Below are 16,812 nucleotides of genomic sequence, written 5' to 3' on the forward strand. Positions count from 1 at the left end.
TTGTGAACCAATTAGGACTTATTTTTAGCTCCAGCCAACCTGCCTTCCCCTGACCTGAAGCAAACTGCCAGAGTAAGCAACTACTACTCAATTTAATATCAATACCAACTCATACAAAATACCTAGTCTTTGACAGAATTTGACTGACCCCATTTTGTTGCTTTCCCCCCACACCGATGATTTCAAAAACCAAAAGAAAAATATTTTTATATCTCCTTTGAGCTTCTCATGTCCATACTCACATCCATAAGTGTTCATTCAGAATTAGCTTTATGAAACTCCCAAAGTAATCTCTTAGAAGAGTCATTAGTGGGTGCCAAACCACTGGAAGAAATATTGTGGGGAACAGAATATTTAACTAATGCCAAAGTATCACCCCATAAACCACTTATTAAAAGAATAATGTATTTTTACAGTGGGGAGTCTGGTGGCCACCACCTCAAGTGATCATTTGGCCATTACTAGTAATGGATGCTCTGACCTTATATGCCTCCTAAAGTGATATATTATAAAGTATACAACTTCACTCATGAAATGTTTTTACTAAAAGTGTTTTACCTGAATCAAATCAGGCCCTAGGACCTAACTTTCCATTTGCAGGAAATAGAGAGGATAGAGGAACAAGTTCATTGCCACCATGAAAAAAACAGAAAAAATCCAGAATGTGAGATAACTAGAAGGCAGAACTGGTCCACATTTTTCAAAGTCACTCAAAACCAAAAACCAAAAACATGAGTGGGAGAGGAATTCTAGATAAACTCTTTAAAAAAACAAGTAAGAATTTTTTCTTATTCTTTTTTCTTTCTTTCTTTCTTTCTTTCTTTCTTTCTTTCTTTCTTTCTTTCTTTCTTTCTTTCTTTCTTTCTTTTTTTTTTTTTTTTTTTACCAAATAAGAATCTTGACTGGATTCTGGCCCAAAGACAAAACAAGGGGCGCCTGGCTGACTCAATTGGTAGAGCATGGGACTCTTGATTTCAAGGTTGTAAGTTCCAGCCCCATGTTGGGTGTAGAGATTACTTAAAAAATTAAAAAAAAAAAAAAGAAGAAGAAGAGCAATCAGAGGTGAAATTTGAAAATGGACTGGATACTAGATATACAGGATTATAGATAATCTCTTTAAGGGTAATAATGATATCGTGATTACATAGAAGAATGGCCTTATTCTCAGGAGATACCACTGCAGTTAAGGGCAAATTGTGTCATATTTACAACTTATTTTCAGACAGTTCAAAACAAACACATACAGATGTACATATAAATCTAGACACACAGAATGTAATACACAGGAGAGAAGAGAGATTTGACAATTGTAGCAAAAAATTTTCAGTGAGTCTAGGTGAAAGATAAGTGGGTGAACATTGTGCTTATAACTTTTCTGTAGGTTTGAAATTCTTCCAAAATAAAGTCGGGGAGGAGGGGAAGAGCTGGCTTAATTTGGGAAAACGGAAATTCAATTCACTCCTCAGCAAGGATCTAAACCCTTCAGCATTTCCATCTTGGCAGGCTGTAGTCAAATTCAATTGGGTCACTGCTCTGGACTTCTAATTTGGGGAACGGGAAGGTGGGCAAGAAGAAACAAAACACTGAATGAGGCTTAATCTGTAGCAAGGAATTGAAAGATGTAAATCATACAAAGTAGAATAAAGATACTGAGTGAAGGAGGCAATGTTAAATTAAGAAAGGTCACATCATCCCAGGAGCAAGGCCAAGACTGTGGGCAGAATGAAGGGGCTCCTACTGGTCCAGAAACACAGCTGGAATTGGACAGAACCTCGGCTATGCCCAGCAATGTTAGTGCTGGGCATCCATCTGCCATTATTGCTCCTCCACAGGAACACTGAAACCAGGGAGATCTTATGGGAGGATAAAAATGGCTGACAGGAAGGTAGGTAGGTCCCAGGGAATGGCAAAAAGATTTAGCATTTATCAGTCTTCTTCTATGTGGATGCAAAAATGAAGGGAAGTCAACAGACTTGAGTGAGAATAGGAAAGAGTCCAGCTAGGTGAAAGGAAGACCTTGCTCATCACAGTTGGAGGAGGAAGACTATGGAGTCTGCCCCTGAACAGCTCTGAGAAGAGAGAATTACATGCCCCCAGACATCTCAGTAGTTCCCCCCAGCGCCCCCCTCTCCCTGGAAGGCAGGGAAGTACAGCAGAGGAGTCTGAGCCTGACTAGTTCTAGAATTCCCCAACTATTAAAGGGTAAATAAGAGATGGCACTGACCAATTCAGCTAAATGGAAAGCTCAGAGCCCATGCTATTATCTGGGGCGAGATAAGTTAAGGGGGAAGCGGGGGAGGCGCACATTCAAAGGGAGATTTGCCTTACCTAGCCTGATCAGACAGCTGTGCTCCAGGCTCCCAGACCAAGCAAGAGGGTATAAACAGCACTCAATTTACCTGTGGCTAGCCACAGGCAGAAAGTCTGATCACATGACGAGGCAAGCCAACATCAGAGCTCAGAGGGCAGGTTTGCTCACTGGCTACACCTCACTAGGTTGGAACCTGTCAGGCTCATTTTGCTTGGGGCTGAAGAGTGGGGAGGGGGGCTCCTAAAAAGCAATTGCTCAATTATTCAGGACCAGGAAGTTCCAGTCACAGGATTTGCTTTGCCTTCAGGGTCTGAAATCCTACTAGGGTCACTCAGCCTGTCCCTGGCAGCCTCACAAAACTGCATGGACCACACTGTCCCACTTGCAGAAAGTCTTCTCTGGTTACCTCCATCTCCTTCTGCAAGTTCTACTGTGTCCCCAGCTGCAAAGGGGAGATACCCAAGAGTCCACTATATCCCACCCAGTGGTTCCCCCCCTGGACTCTGACATCTTGGACCTAATCCAGCCTGACCCCAAGTCCCAGGCAAATTCCCAGGTTGTTGCCCTACCGGTGGAAAAACCCCAAAGTGTGCTGGGCAACATTCCAGGGCAACCCCTGTGCTGCAGCTTTTGTCTTGCCAGTTGTTCAGATCTCCTAAGGGAGGCTCAAAGGTTAGGCAGTGCCTCCAGGGTAAACCTAGTCTGAAAAGCAAGATCAGATGGCCCCTCCAGAAACAGCCTTGAAAGGTATAATATTGGGAAGATTTTCTCTACCATCAGTGTATGCCCAAGACCACTGATGACTTCAGAGCAGAAGGACACTTGTCAGGTCACCTCGCTACATGTGCTTCCAGAGGCAGAGATGGACAGGGCAACACACAGCCCTGGTGATCAACCACCACTCCCACCCCACCCCCGAAGAGCTTTGTGTCTGCTCTTAGAATCAAGGTCTAGTGTCTTCTTTTATAAGTCAGGCAAAGAAAAGGCTTAGCTTCCCGAAATAAAGGAGAATTTGATCCAGGAAAATAGTTCGGGATGTTAATTACCAAGACATCCTATCTATACATTTAAGAATTGAAACACAAAGGCTCCATCCATTACTGCTGTCTTAAGGAGACCCTTTGGCCATTTGCACACCTCCATGCTGCACACAACCCAACAGGAATCGGGGCGGGCGGCAGCCTTTCCTCATCCTCCTACATCTTGTTCTGACCAGGGATGTCATTCACCCAGCACTTATTTTGGGGTAGGACAGAGCCAAGAAGAATCAGAGAATAGCGGGGATAACTATAACTGCCTAAAGACCAGCAATCTAAGTATATATAAGCTGGGGTAATAATATAGTAAATGTTCACAGGTCTATTTCACATAACTGGCTGGAGCCCATGAAAAAAAAATCTTTTGATGCCAACTTAACCTCAATCTCATGGCTCTAGGGTGGCTGCCAGGAGGCACTGCAGATAAAGGACACATGCTAAAACTAAAGATTTTCAAAACTGTTCTATGTTATGAACTGGAGTATATCTCATTCACTTATCCTAATTCTGGAAGCTGCTGGGGGTGGAGGGAGAATACAGGAAATAATCAGTAAGCAAAACAGTCAGGAATGATTCTAGTGCCTTCAAGGAGCACAGAGGGATGTAGAGTATGTGGTTTGGTGTTAGAGGAGCCAGGAAGCAAACAGCAGTGTCTGAACCTCTCCCTCCACCTGGCTCCCTAAGATGATCAGATATACCCCTCCTTGGGCCCTGTGGTCGGTAGGTTCTCACTGATGGACAGTGAGCCCCCAATTTGTGTACAGAGTTGTAATTCCTGTCCACTTGGTCAGACATGCTGCACAAACCACACAAATGTCCTCCCTTGGGCTCCTATGCCTTCACAAACCGACTAGGGTGCACAGCTGAGAAAGCTGTCTGGCCCAGGCCCATGCTCTGGCATTGCTCTCCATGCTGAAGCCGACTGCTTTTACCCTCAGATCTCTGACATAAAAACTCGAAGTAGAATTACTCCATGGCTCCGGCACAAGAATTACTCCATGGCTTCTGATCTCAGGCTCTTTAAGAAACATAAACAGTTAAGAGCAGAGAAAGAGTGTTTCTTAGAAAAAGTAAGCAGTTGTCCCGAGAAGGTACCTGGACATCCTGAGTGTGCTCAGTGCACTTGAGCAGACTGCAGCAACCCCACGGAGGCCCTGCTAGGGGCATGGACAGGGCGTGGGCACACCGCAGCAGGCACCTGATCATTCCTGGAATCTGATGCCTGCCTTGTCCAGCTCAGGTAGTAAGGACAAGCCGCAGTCTAGTCTCCTGAGTGGCCTACTACAGTGTCAATACTTAGGCCCACATCCTGCCCCGGGCCCAGTATGCTATGTGAATTCAGGTCACTTGACTTCTCTGGGCTTCAGTTTTGCTGTCTGTTAAATGGGGAGAATAAGAGATGTTGTAAGATGAAGAAAACTTCCACTCTCAAGAACTCCTGGTACCGTCAAATTAGTCTAGCATGTACTCATTTTTTTAACTTTTTATTTGGAAGTAATTTCAAACTTACAGATACAAGTAGAACAAGAGCAGTACATACAACATCCGTATAACCTTCACCCATGTTCTCCCTCAGGGAAGCATTTGCCCCACCTGCTTTGTCATTTGCTTTCGTTCACATGTACTTTTTCACACATTTGCACACACACACATGCTTACACTCAGCACCTACATGCTCAAGACTCACACACACTCAGATAAAACACTGTTGGGTTTTTGTACGTTTGTTCTGCTCGAAAACAGGGAGTATAGGAGGGTGAGAGGTTCGAGATGAAATGAAAACAAGAGGGCCCTGGTACTTGGTGATGGCTCCATTGCTCTTCTCTCTCCTCCCTGCAGCCAAGGCGGACAGCTAGTACTCAGGGGCCCTGGCTTAGGGACGAACCATTACATGGACAGGGACCAGAAAAAGTACCTGATACAGAAGAAGAGGCTGTGTACTCTTTTCTTTAAACAACAAAAACCACACAAAAAAACAACAAAGCATTTATATGAACCATGGATATAACTTTATTATACAGAATTATTTTTTAGAATGTTCATTATAAGGAGATTTTATCTTATGAAGTTGAGAAGTAACAGGCAAAGAAAGGTTGCACATAAGTATATGGTTATCAGGACATTCAAGAATTCCATACAAAATCTGGTTTCGTAAGAGGTAAGGGGATAAGACCTGCCCTGCCCTGTCAGGAGGGCTAGGTAACCTCCATGAAGCAGGCTGGGCAATTCATGATACCAAGTCCCTAGATGGAGCTTTCTCCTGAAGTCAAGTCCCTGCTATTCTCCTTTACTGGGCACACACTTGTCTCATAAAGGCACTATCATGTATTGCAATGACACCACTCCCACTTAACCTAAAGCCAGAAGAAGGGAACATACTCAAATAGATCACAGGGATGGTTTGCACCAGGAGTTCCCTACATGGAAGACTAAGTTGTCATTGTGACGTAATGCCACCTGAACCTACGCCCCATCAGAAGAATGCACCACCCACATCTATTCCCAAGTGCTTCTCGGGGTTTCATATAGTCACACATAAGAAAGACACCCTCTTTCCTGTAAGCTCCATCTTAGAGGTGTCTCCCTGACACAGCCCCAAGCTCAGTTACTATGACCCCACAAGAACAAGAAAAGCCTGCCTGCCTCCTAGGCCTAACTGTCCCTGGTTAGCTTCTCATGCTACATGGAAATTGCTTATCTCAAACCAGTCGGAGACACCCAAAAGCCACACAAGTATCACACATTTAATGTAATAGCCATCACCTTCCAAATAGCCACACCAAGTGAATAGTCACTTATGGGGTGCTGAAGGAACAAGAGACTTCTTTCCAGCCCACTTTCCTTTCCAATTCACTTTGGGCCAACTGAACATATGAATGTTTGCTCCTGGAATACAGGCATACAAGCAGAAGGGAAACACAGGCTGGGCGTGTGCTAGGCAGGCAGCAGAGAGGATGCCAACTTGCAAGGAAATTCACAATGGACTCACCACACACATGTGGGAAGAACCCTGGGATCAGGAGCAAAACGGCTTTATAGTCACATGGTCTTAGGCAAGTCACTTCCTTTCCGGGCCTCATTTAACTTATCTGCAAAAACAAGTCAATGCCACCTGCACCTGCAGGAGTATCATGAGGATGAATGGGAAACATTCTAGAGTACTGACCAGGAGCAACAAAGAGCTAAATGAACGGAACACACGGTTAAAACTAGAGCCATCTAGACACTCAACTTCCATGAAAAATACAAAAATTGATTTGAGATTCCCAGACTCTTCCACAGAAGCAGCTGTTTTTGCCTTCTCGTGTGAACACAGAACTACCCAGGACTGCAGTTCCAGTGAGACAGTCCAGGGACTGCTCTGGGCAGTAGGAAGTGCACACACCACATGGGTGTGACTTGCCCCACCTTCTTCCCAATCTTAGCATCAGGCTATGTCATGCTGCAAAGGCTCTCTGGCTGCCTCCCCTCCGTCTCGCCAAATGCCATCCAGCTCCACCCTCAACCCCAGTTTGTCTGTCATATCTGATGGGTATGAGTTACAAAGACAATCCCCAAATGGAGGCAGCAGGTTTTCAGCCAGCTTGCAGGTGTGGGGCAGGGAGCGCACGTGTTATCAGCGGTGGTTCTCTCAAAGCCATGTGGGCGATCAAACATGCACCTAGCACAGAAAACTCGTACAGGGACAGCAGTGTGGGGTAGGGAAAAGGAGAAGGGAGGGCGAGGTAAAAGATGCTGTCTTTGTTTTCTCTCAATTGCAATTTTACTCTGTTCAAAGTTACCCACAGCTGGGCAGGTTTATAAAATCATTTGCCTAAGCCACCAGGTCCATGGTTGACAACTTGAACAGCTGGGGAACATGGGCTCCATGGATGACAATGTATGCAGCCAGGGTGTGGGGAATGAGAGCATTTCTTGGTAGCATTTCCCAACTCGTGGCAGGGTTGGGGAGAGAAGGAGAACAAGATGGTGCCTGGCTTGGGAGGGGGGGCTTCCAGCCTGATCACACCTCTAGGTGAAGCCTGAAGCACCCCCAGTCTAGAAAAGTCACTGATTCAGATTTGATTTTTCTGCCATTATAACACTATGAGGAATTTGGTGTAAATCTACCTGGAGTGAAAGGATACCCACTACTCCTCTCAGTTTCCTTGGCCTGTCACCCATATCTGCTTCTAAGCCTAAAAGCCAGGTAGTCTGACTTTTTTGTTTGTTTGTTTAACAAAAGCCTAACAAAATCCTAAATGTTGGCTGTTTCCATGGATCAACCTGGTAACTAACTGCCCAAGCTCACCCTCTGGCTTTAAGCGAGAGGAAGGGAACCTACAGGCCTAGCAATGACATCCATGGAAATGCCACGTCTTTGCCACCAGCTGGGCTTCAAGCCCAATGACCAGGATGAATAGGAGACCAGTGATTTAAAGAGAGAGAGAACACTAACACTTCAGCGGGGGAGGGGGGTAGGTTGCCTTGGAAGTAGCTGCAGAGAGGTATTATAAAGGGGGCACAGTGTGTGGGGACCAGAAGTGGGAAAAACCATTTCAAGTGAGCCTGGGGGAAGTGTGGCTCACTCTCCCCACCCTGGCTGCCTTTCCAGCAACTCAATCCAACAAGTATTTATTGAGCACGACACTCCCCATCTGCCCTGGCCCTCCCTCTGCAAAAACACTCAAATCTGTTCAAGCTGCAGGGTGAGTTCCATTGCACTTGAACTTGAAACATGAGGTGCCTACCTTTTAAAAAGGCAGGCACACAATTTGCAGCATGGAGCTGAAGGGGCTAAACAAATCTGAGAAAGTGAAGATACACAGCTGACCAGACAGGGCCATGCCAATGCCACTTTTGAAAGGGAAGGGAAAAGAAAAGAGCAAAACCTTAATTTAAGCTTAGGAAGAATGATACATTGGCCAATTTAAAAAAAAAAAAAAAAAAAAAGCTTACTGCAAACATCCCTGTTAATTCTCCAATGTTCCTTTATTCTATGCCTCCTCCCGTTTGATTTTATATTTTATTCTCTTGTGGACGAGTTAGACATTTGCTTTTAAGAGTCCTATGTTTAATCCTACCTTTCCCTCTTAAGGAGGTGAGACCTCAGTGCTCCCCTACATGGTTTCATTGAGGATCAGATGACAGGGGATTCAGGTGACAGGGCTGGGGACAGACTAGACCTATGCTTATTAACATAAGTTCTCTCCACCTTGAAAAGCCACCCTCCATTCACGAGATAGGGAGCTCAGGGTCTGAGAAGAGGCATCCCAGACTTACAGTTCTGCCCTGCCAAATAACTATCCACCCTCTAAGGAGCCACATTCAGGCACCCTCAGAGAAAACTTCATCATCCCTGATCACAGGCCTGCTGCTTCAGATCAACCAAAGCCCTCAGAGGAATCTTCCCAGGCCTCCCCCAACCTCCACCCCTTTTTATTAGGGAGTTGGAAACAGAAACTGCTCATGTGCAGGCAGTGCTGAGCCCAAGGCACTCCATCCACCCCCAGTGTCAGCTGGCTGGGGCTCATGAGCAGGGCAGGGTAGGTGTCCAGAGCCCCAACTTCAGTTCCAGGTTCCCCAAGGGCTGGAGCTAAGAGATTCCCCGTTATGAAATACTTTGATAGCATTCTCTTAAGTTCATTAAAGTCACCCTTGATTGGCTGTGGTTTTCTGACACAGTAAAAGTCAACTGAGGCTTATTTGGGCCTGAGGATAAACATTTAAATGACTCCAAGCTGAGCATGCAGCTTTGTAGTGACCCTGAGAAAAAAATCATGGGGGAGAAGAGCAAAGTGCCAGGAAGAGTTTTCAAAACCAGGAGGTTTGGTGGGGACCCAGAGCTGAAGGCCTGAGTGTGGGCAGCCAGCTGTAGAGAAACTCCCTCCATCCAGCTGTTCCTAAGAACAACGGCCCCTTCACAAGCTCTACACCGCTGGAGAGGAACTGGAGCACAGATAATTTATAACTTCGAATATAATCCAAAACTCTTTTCTCTCAGAGATCAGGATTTGGTTTTGACCTAACAATGTGAATAGATTCGGCTTGTGTTTGGTTAATTCATAACCCTGCAAACCAAATAATGGAGCCCTCTATGAAGACTCAACTCAGCCCTCAGCCCGAGGGGGGGAGGGGGAGGCAGGGAGACGACACACACGCAGGTTTGGCCAGATTTCTTACTCATCTTTTGTCTGCTTCCACTCTCCCTGGCTCCTCTTCTATCCACTTCCAGGTGGGGCAAAACGTATTAACCCACGAAGAGATCGTCCACTCGCACTCAATTAAATGCTAGTGGGCACCCACCTTCACTCTGAACTGGGAAGGAAATGCAAGGTTTTCCTCCCAATCCCTTGAAAGGGCTCCAAACTGCCTGTAGAATAAGGGTAAGCCCAGGCAAGACTAGGAAAGCACTGGAGCTAGTGTCAAATAGTTTGATTAAATGTGATAGTGTAAGATTTCAAAACCAGACCTGCCTCCAGAACATGTCACATCCTAAAGTGTGAAATCTTATGGCACAAAGGCTCTGTGGGAGAGGTGTAAAAATCCAGAGGATGATGCTTGATTTCTTTTTTTTTTTTTTTAAGTAATCTCTACACCCAACATGGGGCTTGAACTCACAACCTAGAGATCAAGAGTCGCGTGCTCTCCCAACTGAGCCAGCCAGGCACCCCCAAGGACGTTTGATTTCTTACAGTTTCAACAAGATCGAGGAATACACAGTAATGTACAGAACTGTTGAATCATTATGTGGTACAACTGAAACTAATATAACACTGTATGCGGGATCCCTAGGTGGCGCAGCGGTTTGGCGCCTGCCTTTGGCCCAGGGCACGATCCTGGAGACCCGGGATCGAATCCCACGTCAGGCTCCTGGTGCATGGAGCCTGCTTCTCTCTCTGCCTGTGTCTCTGCCTCTCTCTCTCTCTCTGTATGACTATCATAAATAAATAATAATAAAAAAAAAACACTGTATGTTAATTACACTTTAATTAAAAAGAGAACAAGACCAAGAATAGTGTGGCCTTGCTGGCCATCACACCATTCAGTTCTAAACTAGCCAAAAATATAAATAAAGCATTCTCTGCCATTAAAGCCCACCAACCACTTTGGCAACACTCACATGGCCACCATAACTGGAAGTTTTGCGATCCTGCCCCCAATTTTTTGGAGATATAACTATATTTGGAACCAGAGAGAATGATGTTCTCTTACCACCACACCCACTTTTGTTCTCACCCCTCCTCCGCTGACCTCAAATGGTTTAAAATATCCTAGCTCTGGGTTACATGAGTGGAGAACTTCCCATATATATATAATCCTTTGCTATCCAAAACATGAAAGAACATGTGGACCCACACTCCTTTGGCCCGGAAATTTCAAGGATGTGGTCACTGGTGGTAACATTTAAGATGGACTTCAGCAGTGCATTTTGGGGACCATGTGCCTGGCACAAGCAAAGCTGTCAAAAGCAAATTGGCAACATCAGGCTAAGCAGTGTTTAATGCTTCCCAAACAGAAGCTGCCTCAATCACAGAGTTTTCAAAAATGATTGTAGCTCTTAAAAGGATTTTAACTGCCCTACCCTGGCTTCATTACAGCAAGATGGCTCCTTGGTGTTGAGAAGTTGGACTGCTCCTGGCATCAGGGTCCAGGGGGACCATGATTTAATGAGGACGTTTTTTCAAGGTCTCTAAAATAAGGGACCTCCTTTATGTGGTTCCAGACCTATCTAAACACCCATCCCCCAAGAACTAAGTTTTCAAACCATTGCAAGGAAAGAAGTTTAATAATTACCAATAGCATTGTTAATAACAATGCTGCCTTATATTCACTAAAACAGCTATCCTGGAGAACCGAATTTATGTATGAAATAAACCTATCCTATGTCCCTGTGGGGAAGCTAGTATTTTAAGGCAGCCACAACTACTGCCAGCTGTCAGTGATCTGTTTGAAAAAATAAAAGGTAGCGAGAAAAATCCCAAACAGGGGATAAACCTAAAGCCATTTCCAACTGATTTGAGATGTGTTCACTGCAGTTGTGGGTGGTTTGGGAGGGGGCTTAAGGGGAGGGGATGCACATTTGCCTAACAGTCAAGCTTTTATGTAAATCCAAATTAGTTTGTCTACTGAACACATGCCACCTGACAACGGCCCGCCAGGGTGGGGGCAGGGAGGGGGGGCACCTCCACTCACATGTGCTGATCTTCCACAAATACTGAGAACTGCCTGGAAGCTGATGACCCCCCTCTTTTTTTTTTCACCTAAAACATGAGTGGGGATACAGGCTTGTTACTTTTCTTTACCCTGTTAGGATGTTCTGAGGAGATGTACACCACATGCATTAAAACTGATCTTTATACAGGAATAATGAATGGTAAGGAACGTTGTTTAAGACAAGGAAGGGTAGGCTAACTTTTCCTGTAAAGTGCCATGTTAGTAGATATTTTAAGCTTTGTGGGCCTCACAGTCTCTATTACAACTACTCAACTCTGTTACTGTAGTGCAAAAGCAGCCACAGATAATACTAAATGAAGGAGCATGGCTGTGTTCCAATAAAACTTTATTTACAAAAGCAGGGAGAGGCCTAGATTTGGCCTGCAGGCCATAATTGCCAACCCTTGGTTTAAGAAGGTTCTAGTAGGGATCCCTGGGTGGCGCAGCGGTTTGGCGCCTGCCTTTGGCTCAGGGCGCGATCCTGGAGACCCGGGATCGAATCCCACGTCGGGCTCCCGGTGCATGGAGCCTGCTTCTCTCTCTGCCTGTGTCTCTGCCTCTCTCTCTCTCTCTGTGACTATCGTAAATAAATAATAAAAAAATATTAAAAAAAAAAAAAAGAAGGTTCTAGTGGACAGAGGAGGTACAGAGGCAACATGTGGCTCCCCCCAGCACCCAGCTGACCCCAGTGGGGCTGGTCCACTAGAGGGGAATCTGTAAAGTTGTATTAAACATTATCTTCATTCTAGAGATGTGAAGAGACACTAAACAGGATAGGTAAGACTGGAACCCAGAACAATTCACCTCCTAGTCCCATTTTGTCCATCAGTAGTTCTGGAAGAACATAAAAATTAGCAGCCTCCAATTGACATACTGACATAAGACACAAATGAGAATTTAATTAAAAAGGGATCTGCCATAAGAAATTTATCTTGGGTTGCTATTCCCCATGGGTGGATCTCAGCTTTCTTAGACTTGACCTTTATTTTTCTCATTGCTTTCCACACCCCTAGCCCCGGCTCAGAAAAATGAAGCCATTCCTCACTTTATGAAGACACCCCTCATGGATGAATGGCCACAGAAAGTAAATCCTGTTCTTTACACCATCACCCTGTTTTTACAAGGTCTAATATATCTTGTCAGGAACACAAAAGGGTGTGGAGTAGAGAAATAACTGCATAGCCCTGAGCATCATGTCACTTCGGGATGGGAAAGAAACAGTGATGACACCTAATTGTCCCTGAAACCCAGTCCCAGCTCACATGCCTTTTTAAACAGCTGGGTTCTGGAGCCCTGTTTAGAAAAGCTCATTTTAAAAGATGAGGGAATAAAACTGCAAGAGGAGGCCTTGAGATTCTGAAACCTGCAGTACTGGTTTCAGACCAATATAGGTTTGCTCTTTGAAGCCTGAAAGGCAATGGGTTTTGGCCAACAGTGCTCTCATCTTGGCTAGGTGGAGGAAAAGTAATGATATAAGCAGTGGCAAACACTGATGGCACCTACTAGGTGCCTCGACACTTTCTATCTGCTCACTCATGATATAGTTATGATTCACATTTTAACAGATAGGAAACTGAGGCACAGAAGTTAAGAAACCTCCTCCACACCACACTGCTAGTAAATGGCAGGGCCTGGATTCAAAATTCAGGAATCCTGGCACCCAAAGCCAGGAGGATTCTCTTAAGGGTTTATGAACCCAAGGTGTTTCCTCCTACGGCACATACCCCACTGGTTTAGAGGAAACCACTTCTGCCACTTCTCAAGTGCAAAGAATGGAAACAATCTGAACACACGTAGACGGTAAAGTTAACACACAGAAGAGCCAACGTGCTCCCAAACCAAAGGCCAGGTACATTCCCTTAATGTCTGCTCACAAGGAAGCCCACAGGCTCAGACCGCTCTTTCCTTCTGTCTTTCCTCTCTCCTGCCTCACTGAAAAGCTATAGATAATCCCACTATACACCAGAGAAGGACCTCACTAATGCCTCTAGGATACTAAAATGTGGAGGGATGACCCATCAGACCAATCCCTTACAAAAGAGACCACTCCACTTGCCCTAAATCATCCAACAAGGTATGCAGACCTCTAGCATCCTATGGTTTTTACCAGTTATCCTCGGGCCCCTGATCCTATAAAAAAGGAAGAGGCCATGTAGAGAACCCAGTTATCCAAACCTACAGGTTTCTCCATTCCACAGCACCCATCAGTGTCTCCATTCCACAGCACCCATCACTTAGTTCTATAGTAGACCTAAAATAACTGCTCTTAAAAGATGACTAGTAATAGATTTCCAGCTACTGCATAGGCAGGCTTTCTGCTGATTTCTACTTAAAGTGACTAAGGTCCTGGTGCTTGCTGTTCTATTAACTTCCCTGGACTCCAAGGAAGTCCAAACAAAACCAACAGGTTTATAATCTTGTGGTTTGCTTTATAGCTCATGATAGGCACGAGCCTGGGCACTGCTCTGCTCTATACCACCAGATTCTAGGCATACTTTTACTAGTTGGTCTCCATCTTGCTACCAGATTTGGCCATTTCTGTGTTCCAAGATGCAATGTTAACATTTACAATGAGATCCATCCAGATAGACTTGGACCTTCTGCTTCAGAGACTCTCCTACCTAGAAAGGCACTTTAGCTGCTCTAACTTCAGGAGGGGAGTATGCAGCAACCAAGCCTGGTAATTGCAAAAAGCTCAAGCAACTCTGATGCAGAGAACGTCGTTAACCATTAGACGGCGGGGACCATGACTTTTGTACATTTGGTAGACTCTGAGGCTTTGGAAGTGTGCAATGATCTTTTTCACATCTGGTGTGAATCAAATGCAAGCCTCACTTTCAACTTATTGCCAACCTCCTCATGCAAGTAGGTTCTTTTTCCCATTCTGAACTGCCTGCCTTTGTGGGGGATCTATCAGAGCTTTGAGTGTGAAAGCAAGGTTAATCTTGCTCCTCCCTAGTTTCCCCACACCCACTACATCAAGCTGCTATTAAGACACGGTTTCAGTGCTGTTCAGAAAGTGGGGGTATTTGCCACAGTGTACTTGATTGTGGCCCTCACCCCACTGCCACGTTGGCTGGCAAGGCCATGGACAAAAAGCCTTGGTGGGGGTAGAAGGGAAAGGCAGGGGGCAAACTGCCCGGGCACTATACACACACGCACACGATGGTTGGAATGAGACAGCCATATTAAGCAGGTCAATGATCTGGGAACATACAACTTCTGCGCTGCACCAAGAGGAATGTAGGGAATCGGAGCGGAGCGTTTGTACCGTAGTAAAAGCCGTTAAACTAACTTATTCCAACGGCTCGGTTCGGATGAAATCAGCTCCGGGATGTGGCATAAAGGGAAGTGCACGTGAAGTGGGGTGGGGGGTGGGGGGAGGAACTCCTGAGCCGGAGAGCGGGATGCTGGGGCCAAACTCAAGTTGGAGAAGTAACACATGGCTCTACGGGGCTCTCCTCCATGCCCCTCCCCCCTCCCCGTGCAGGCGTCCAGCGCCCACCGGCTCCCCACTCCAGCGCCAGCCTGCACAGGGCGCCCCCATCATGCGACACTCACTCCTTCCTCACACCTCGCTGCCACCCCTGCATCTTCCACTCACCCCCATACGACACCTCTGCCCACTTTTCGGTTACGCCCCCAAAGCCAGCCTCCATCTGCCATGTCCCTCCCCTCACCTCCCGGCCCCGACTCCCTGCACACTGTCCCAGCGGCGCACGCAGCGCTCACCGCTCCTCGCTCTCTCCCCCTCCGCCCTCGCTGACTCTGCGCGACCCCCTTTCTCTCCCTTCGCCCCCATCCACTTCCCCCTCACGCTTCTCCCCCTACCCCTCCCCCCGTCACGCGCCCCCCCCTCCCCCAACGGCTCCTCTCCCCCCTCCCCCCGGTACCCGCTCCAGGCCCGGCTCACCTGCACGGCCACCCCCGTCCCGGCGCTGGTGCGGCTGCTGCAGCTGGAAGGGGACCGTGGCCCTGAGCGGCTGCAGCCCAGCCCGGGGGGAGCCGGCGGGGGCTGGGGGAGAGCAGCCCCGCCGGAGCCCTCCGGCCCCTCCGCGCCCCGGCCCCCAGGGACCTCCGCCTCTGCCGCCCGCTGCGGCCCCCGCCATCGCCCGCCCGACCGCCTGCCCGCCTCGGCCCCACAGCGAGCCCCACACAGCCCCCCAACCCCCGCTGCGGCTGCTTATCTGCTCTGCGGGGCGGAGACCGGCCCCCTCAGCCCAGAACTCTCATTGGCCTACAGAGCCCCAGACCCCTCCCCCCAACCAATCCGTGGCTTGTTCTTCCCATTCCAGAGGATGATTGGTCTAGATGCCTAGCGATCCAACCCAAGACTCCGCCCTCATCCCGCCCCCTCCCGCTTTCCTCCGTCCGAGGGGCCGCTGATTGGTCTGCCTGGAAGGGGGCTGGTTCTTCGGTGCCGCCAATGAGATGACACAGAAAAGGGGAGCGTCACACCCAGTCCCAGGTAGTATGCAAATACGCTGTCACGTGACGTCAGGCTAAGCGGGGGTGGGGCCGGGAGTAAGATGGAATCAAGCACTAGTGAAATCATTGTGGGGGGTAGGGAGGAGTATCAAACTTTCAATAGTTGAACCCGGCGAGCACCGAGAAAGCGATAACTTCATAAAGCATTACTTTTGGTTTAACCTAAAAATATTAGTTGTGAATCTTCATAGGATCTCAGTGCTGTTTGCAAGCTCCAAAGTTAAGATTCTATAAATTAATGCAAAGTTTGCATATATTTGCATGCGATTTGCATTATATTCGTGCAGTTAATGGCTACCGTGCCTCATGTGACACCCACGTTTGTCTTTATCCACGTTTCCAAGTCCCTAGCTGGTGTGGGTCCAACCCCCCCCCCCAAAAAAAAAACCACCCAGCTGCTAGCCTGTAAATTATATTGAGACTGAAAAGGAGCAGGGAATTTCCCTTCAGAGCCGTCCATTCCAAGTCTAGCTCAGCAGAGTGGAAGGAACAAAGTGACTGAGAAACTTGCCCAAATTTGTACAGTAATTCCATTAGCAAATCCTGGTCTTCCCAATTCAATGCTCTCTGACCTATAAGTCAAAATGAGATGAGATGGTCCCCAAAGAAAATACATGTAGTTGTAAAAATCACATGCTAACATTAGGGAAGGAAAACAGCATTTAAGTTACTATTAAAAACTATTACTCTTCAAAAGAAAAAAATTATTACTTGGTATTTATTAACCATTTTGTTCTATATAAGGAAAAAGCAGAAGGCAATCAACCCTGGATTGTCTGC

The 16,812-nt window shown here is 46.7% G+C and overlaps 1 protein-coding gene across 1 annotated transcript in view; it reads right to left on the reverse strand.

Moving 5' to 3' along the window:
* Nucleotides 1-15,691, reverse strand: part of FAM117A (family with sequence similarity 117 member A) — a 43,032-nt gene extending 27,341 nt beyond the window's left edge. Inside the window, exon 1 of the mRNA XM_072747442.1 lies at nucleotides 15,458-15,691. Within this exon, the coding sequence (XP_072603543.1) occupies nucleotides 15,458-15,653 (196 nt within the window). The 5' untranslated portion in view covers nucleotides 15,654-15,691. The remainder of the gene's footprint in view (nucleotides 1-15,457) is intronic.
* Between the last annotated feature and the right edge of the window lie 1,121 nt (nucleotides 15,692-16,812).

This window comes from Vulpes vulpes, chromosome 2 (assembly GCF_048418805.1).
Source record: "Vulpes vulpes isolate BD-2025 chromosome 2, VulVul3, whole genome shotgun sequence".
Classification (NCBI taxonomy): domain Eukaryota; kingdom Metazoa; phylum Chordata; class Mammalia; order Carnivora; family Canidae; genus Vulpes; species Vulpes vulpes.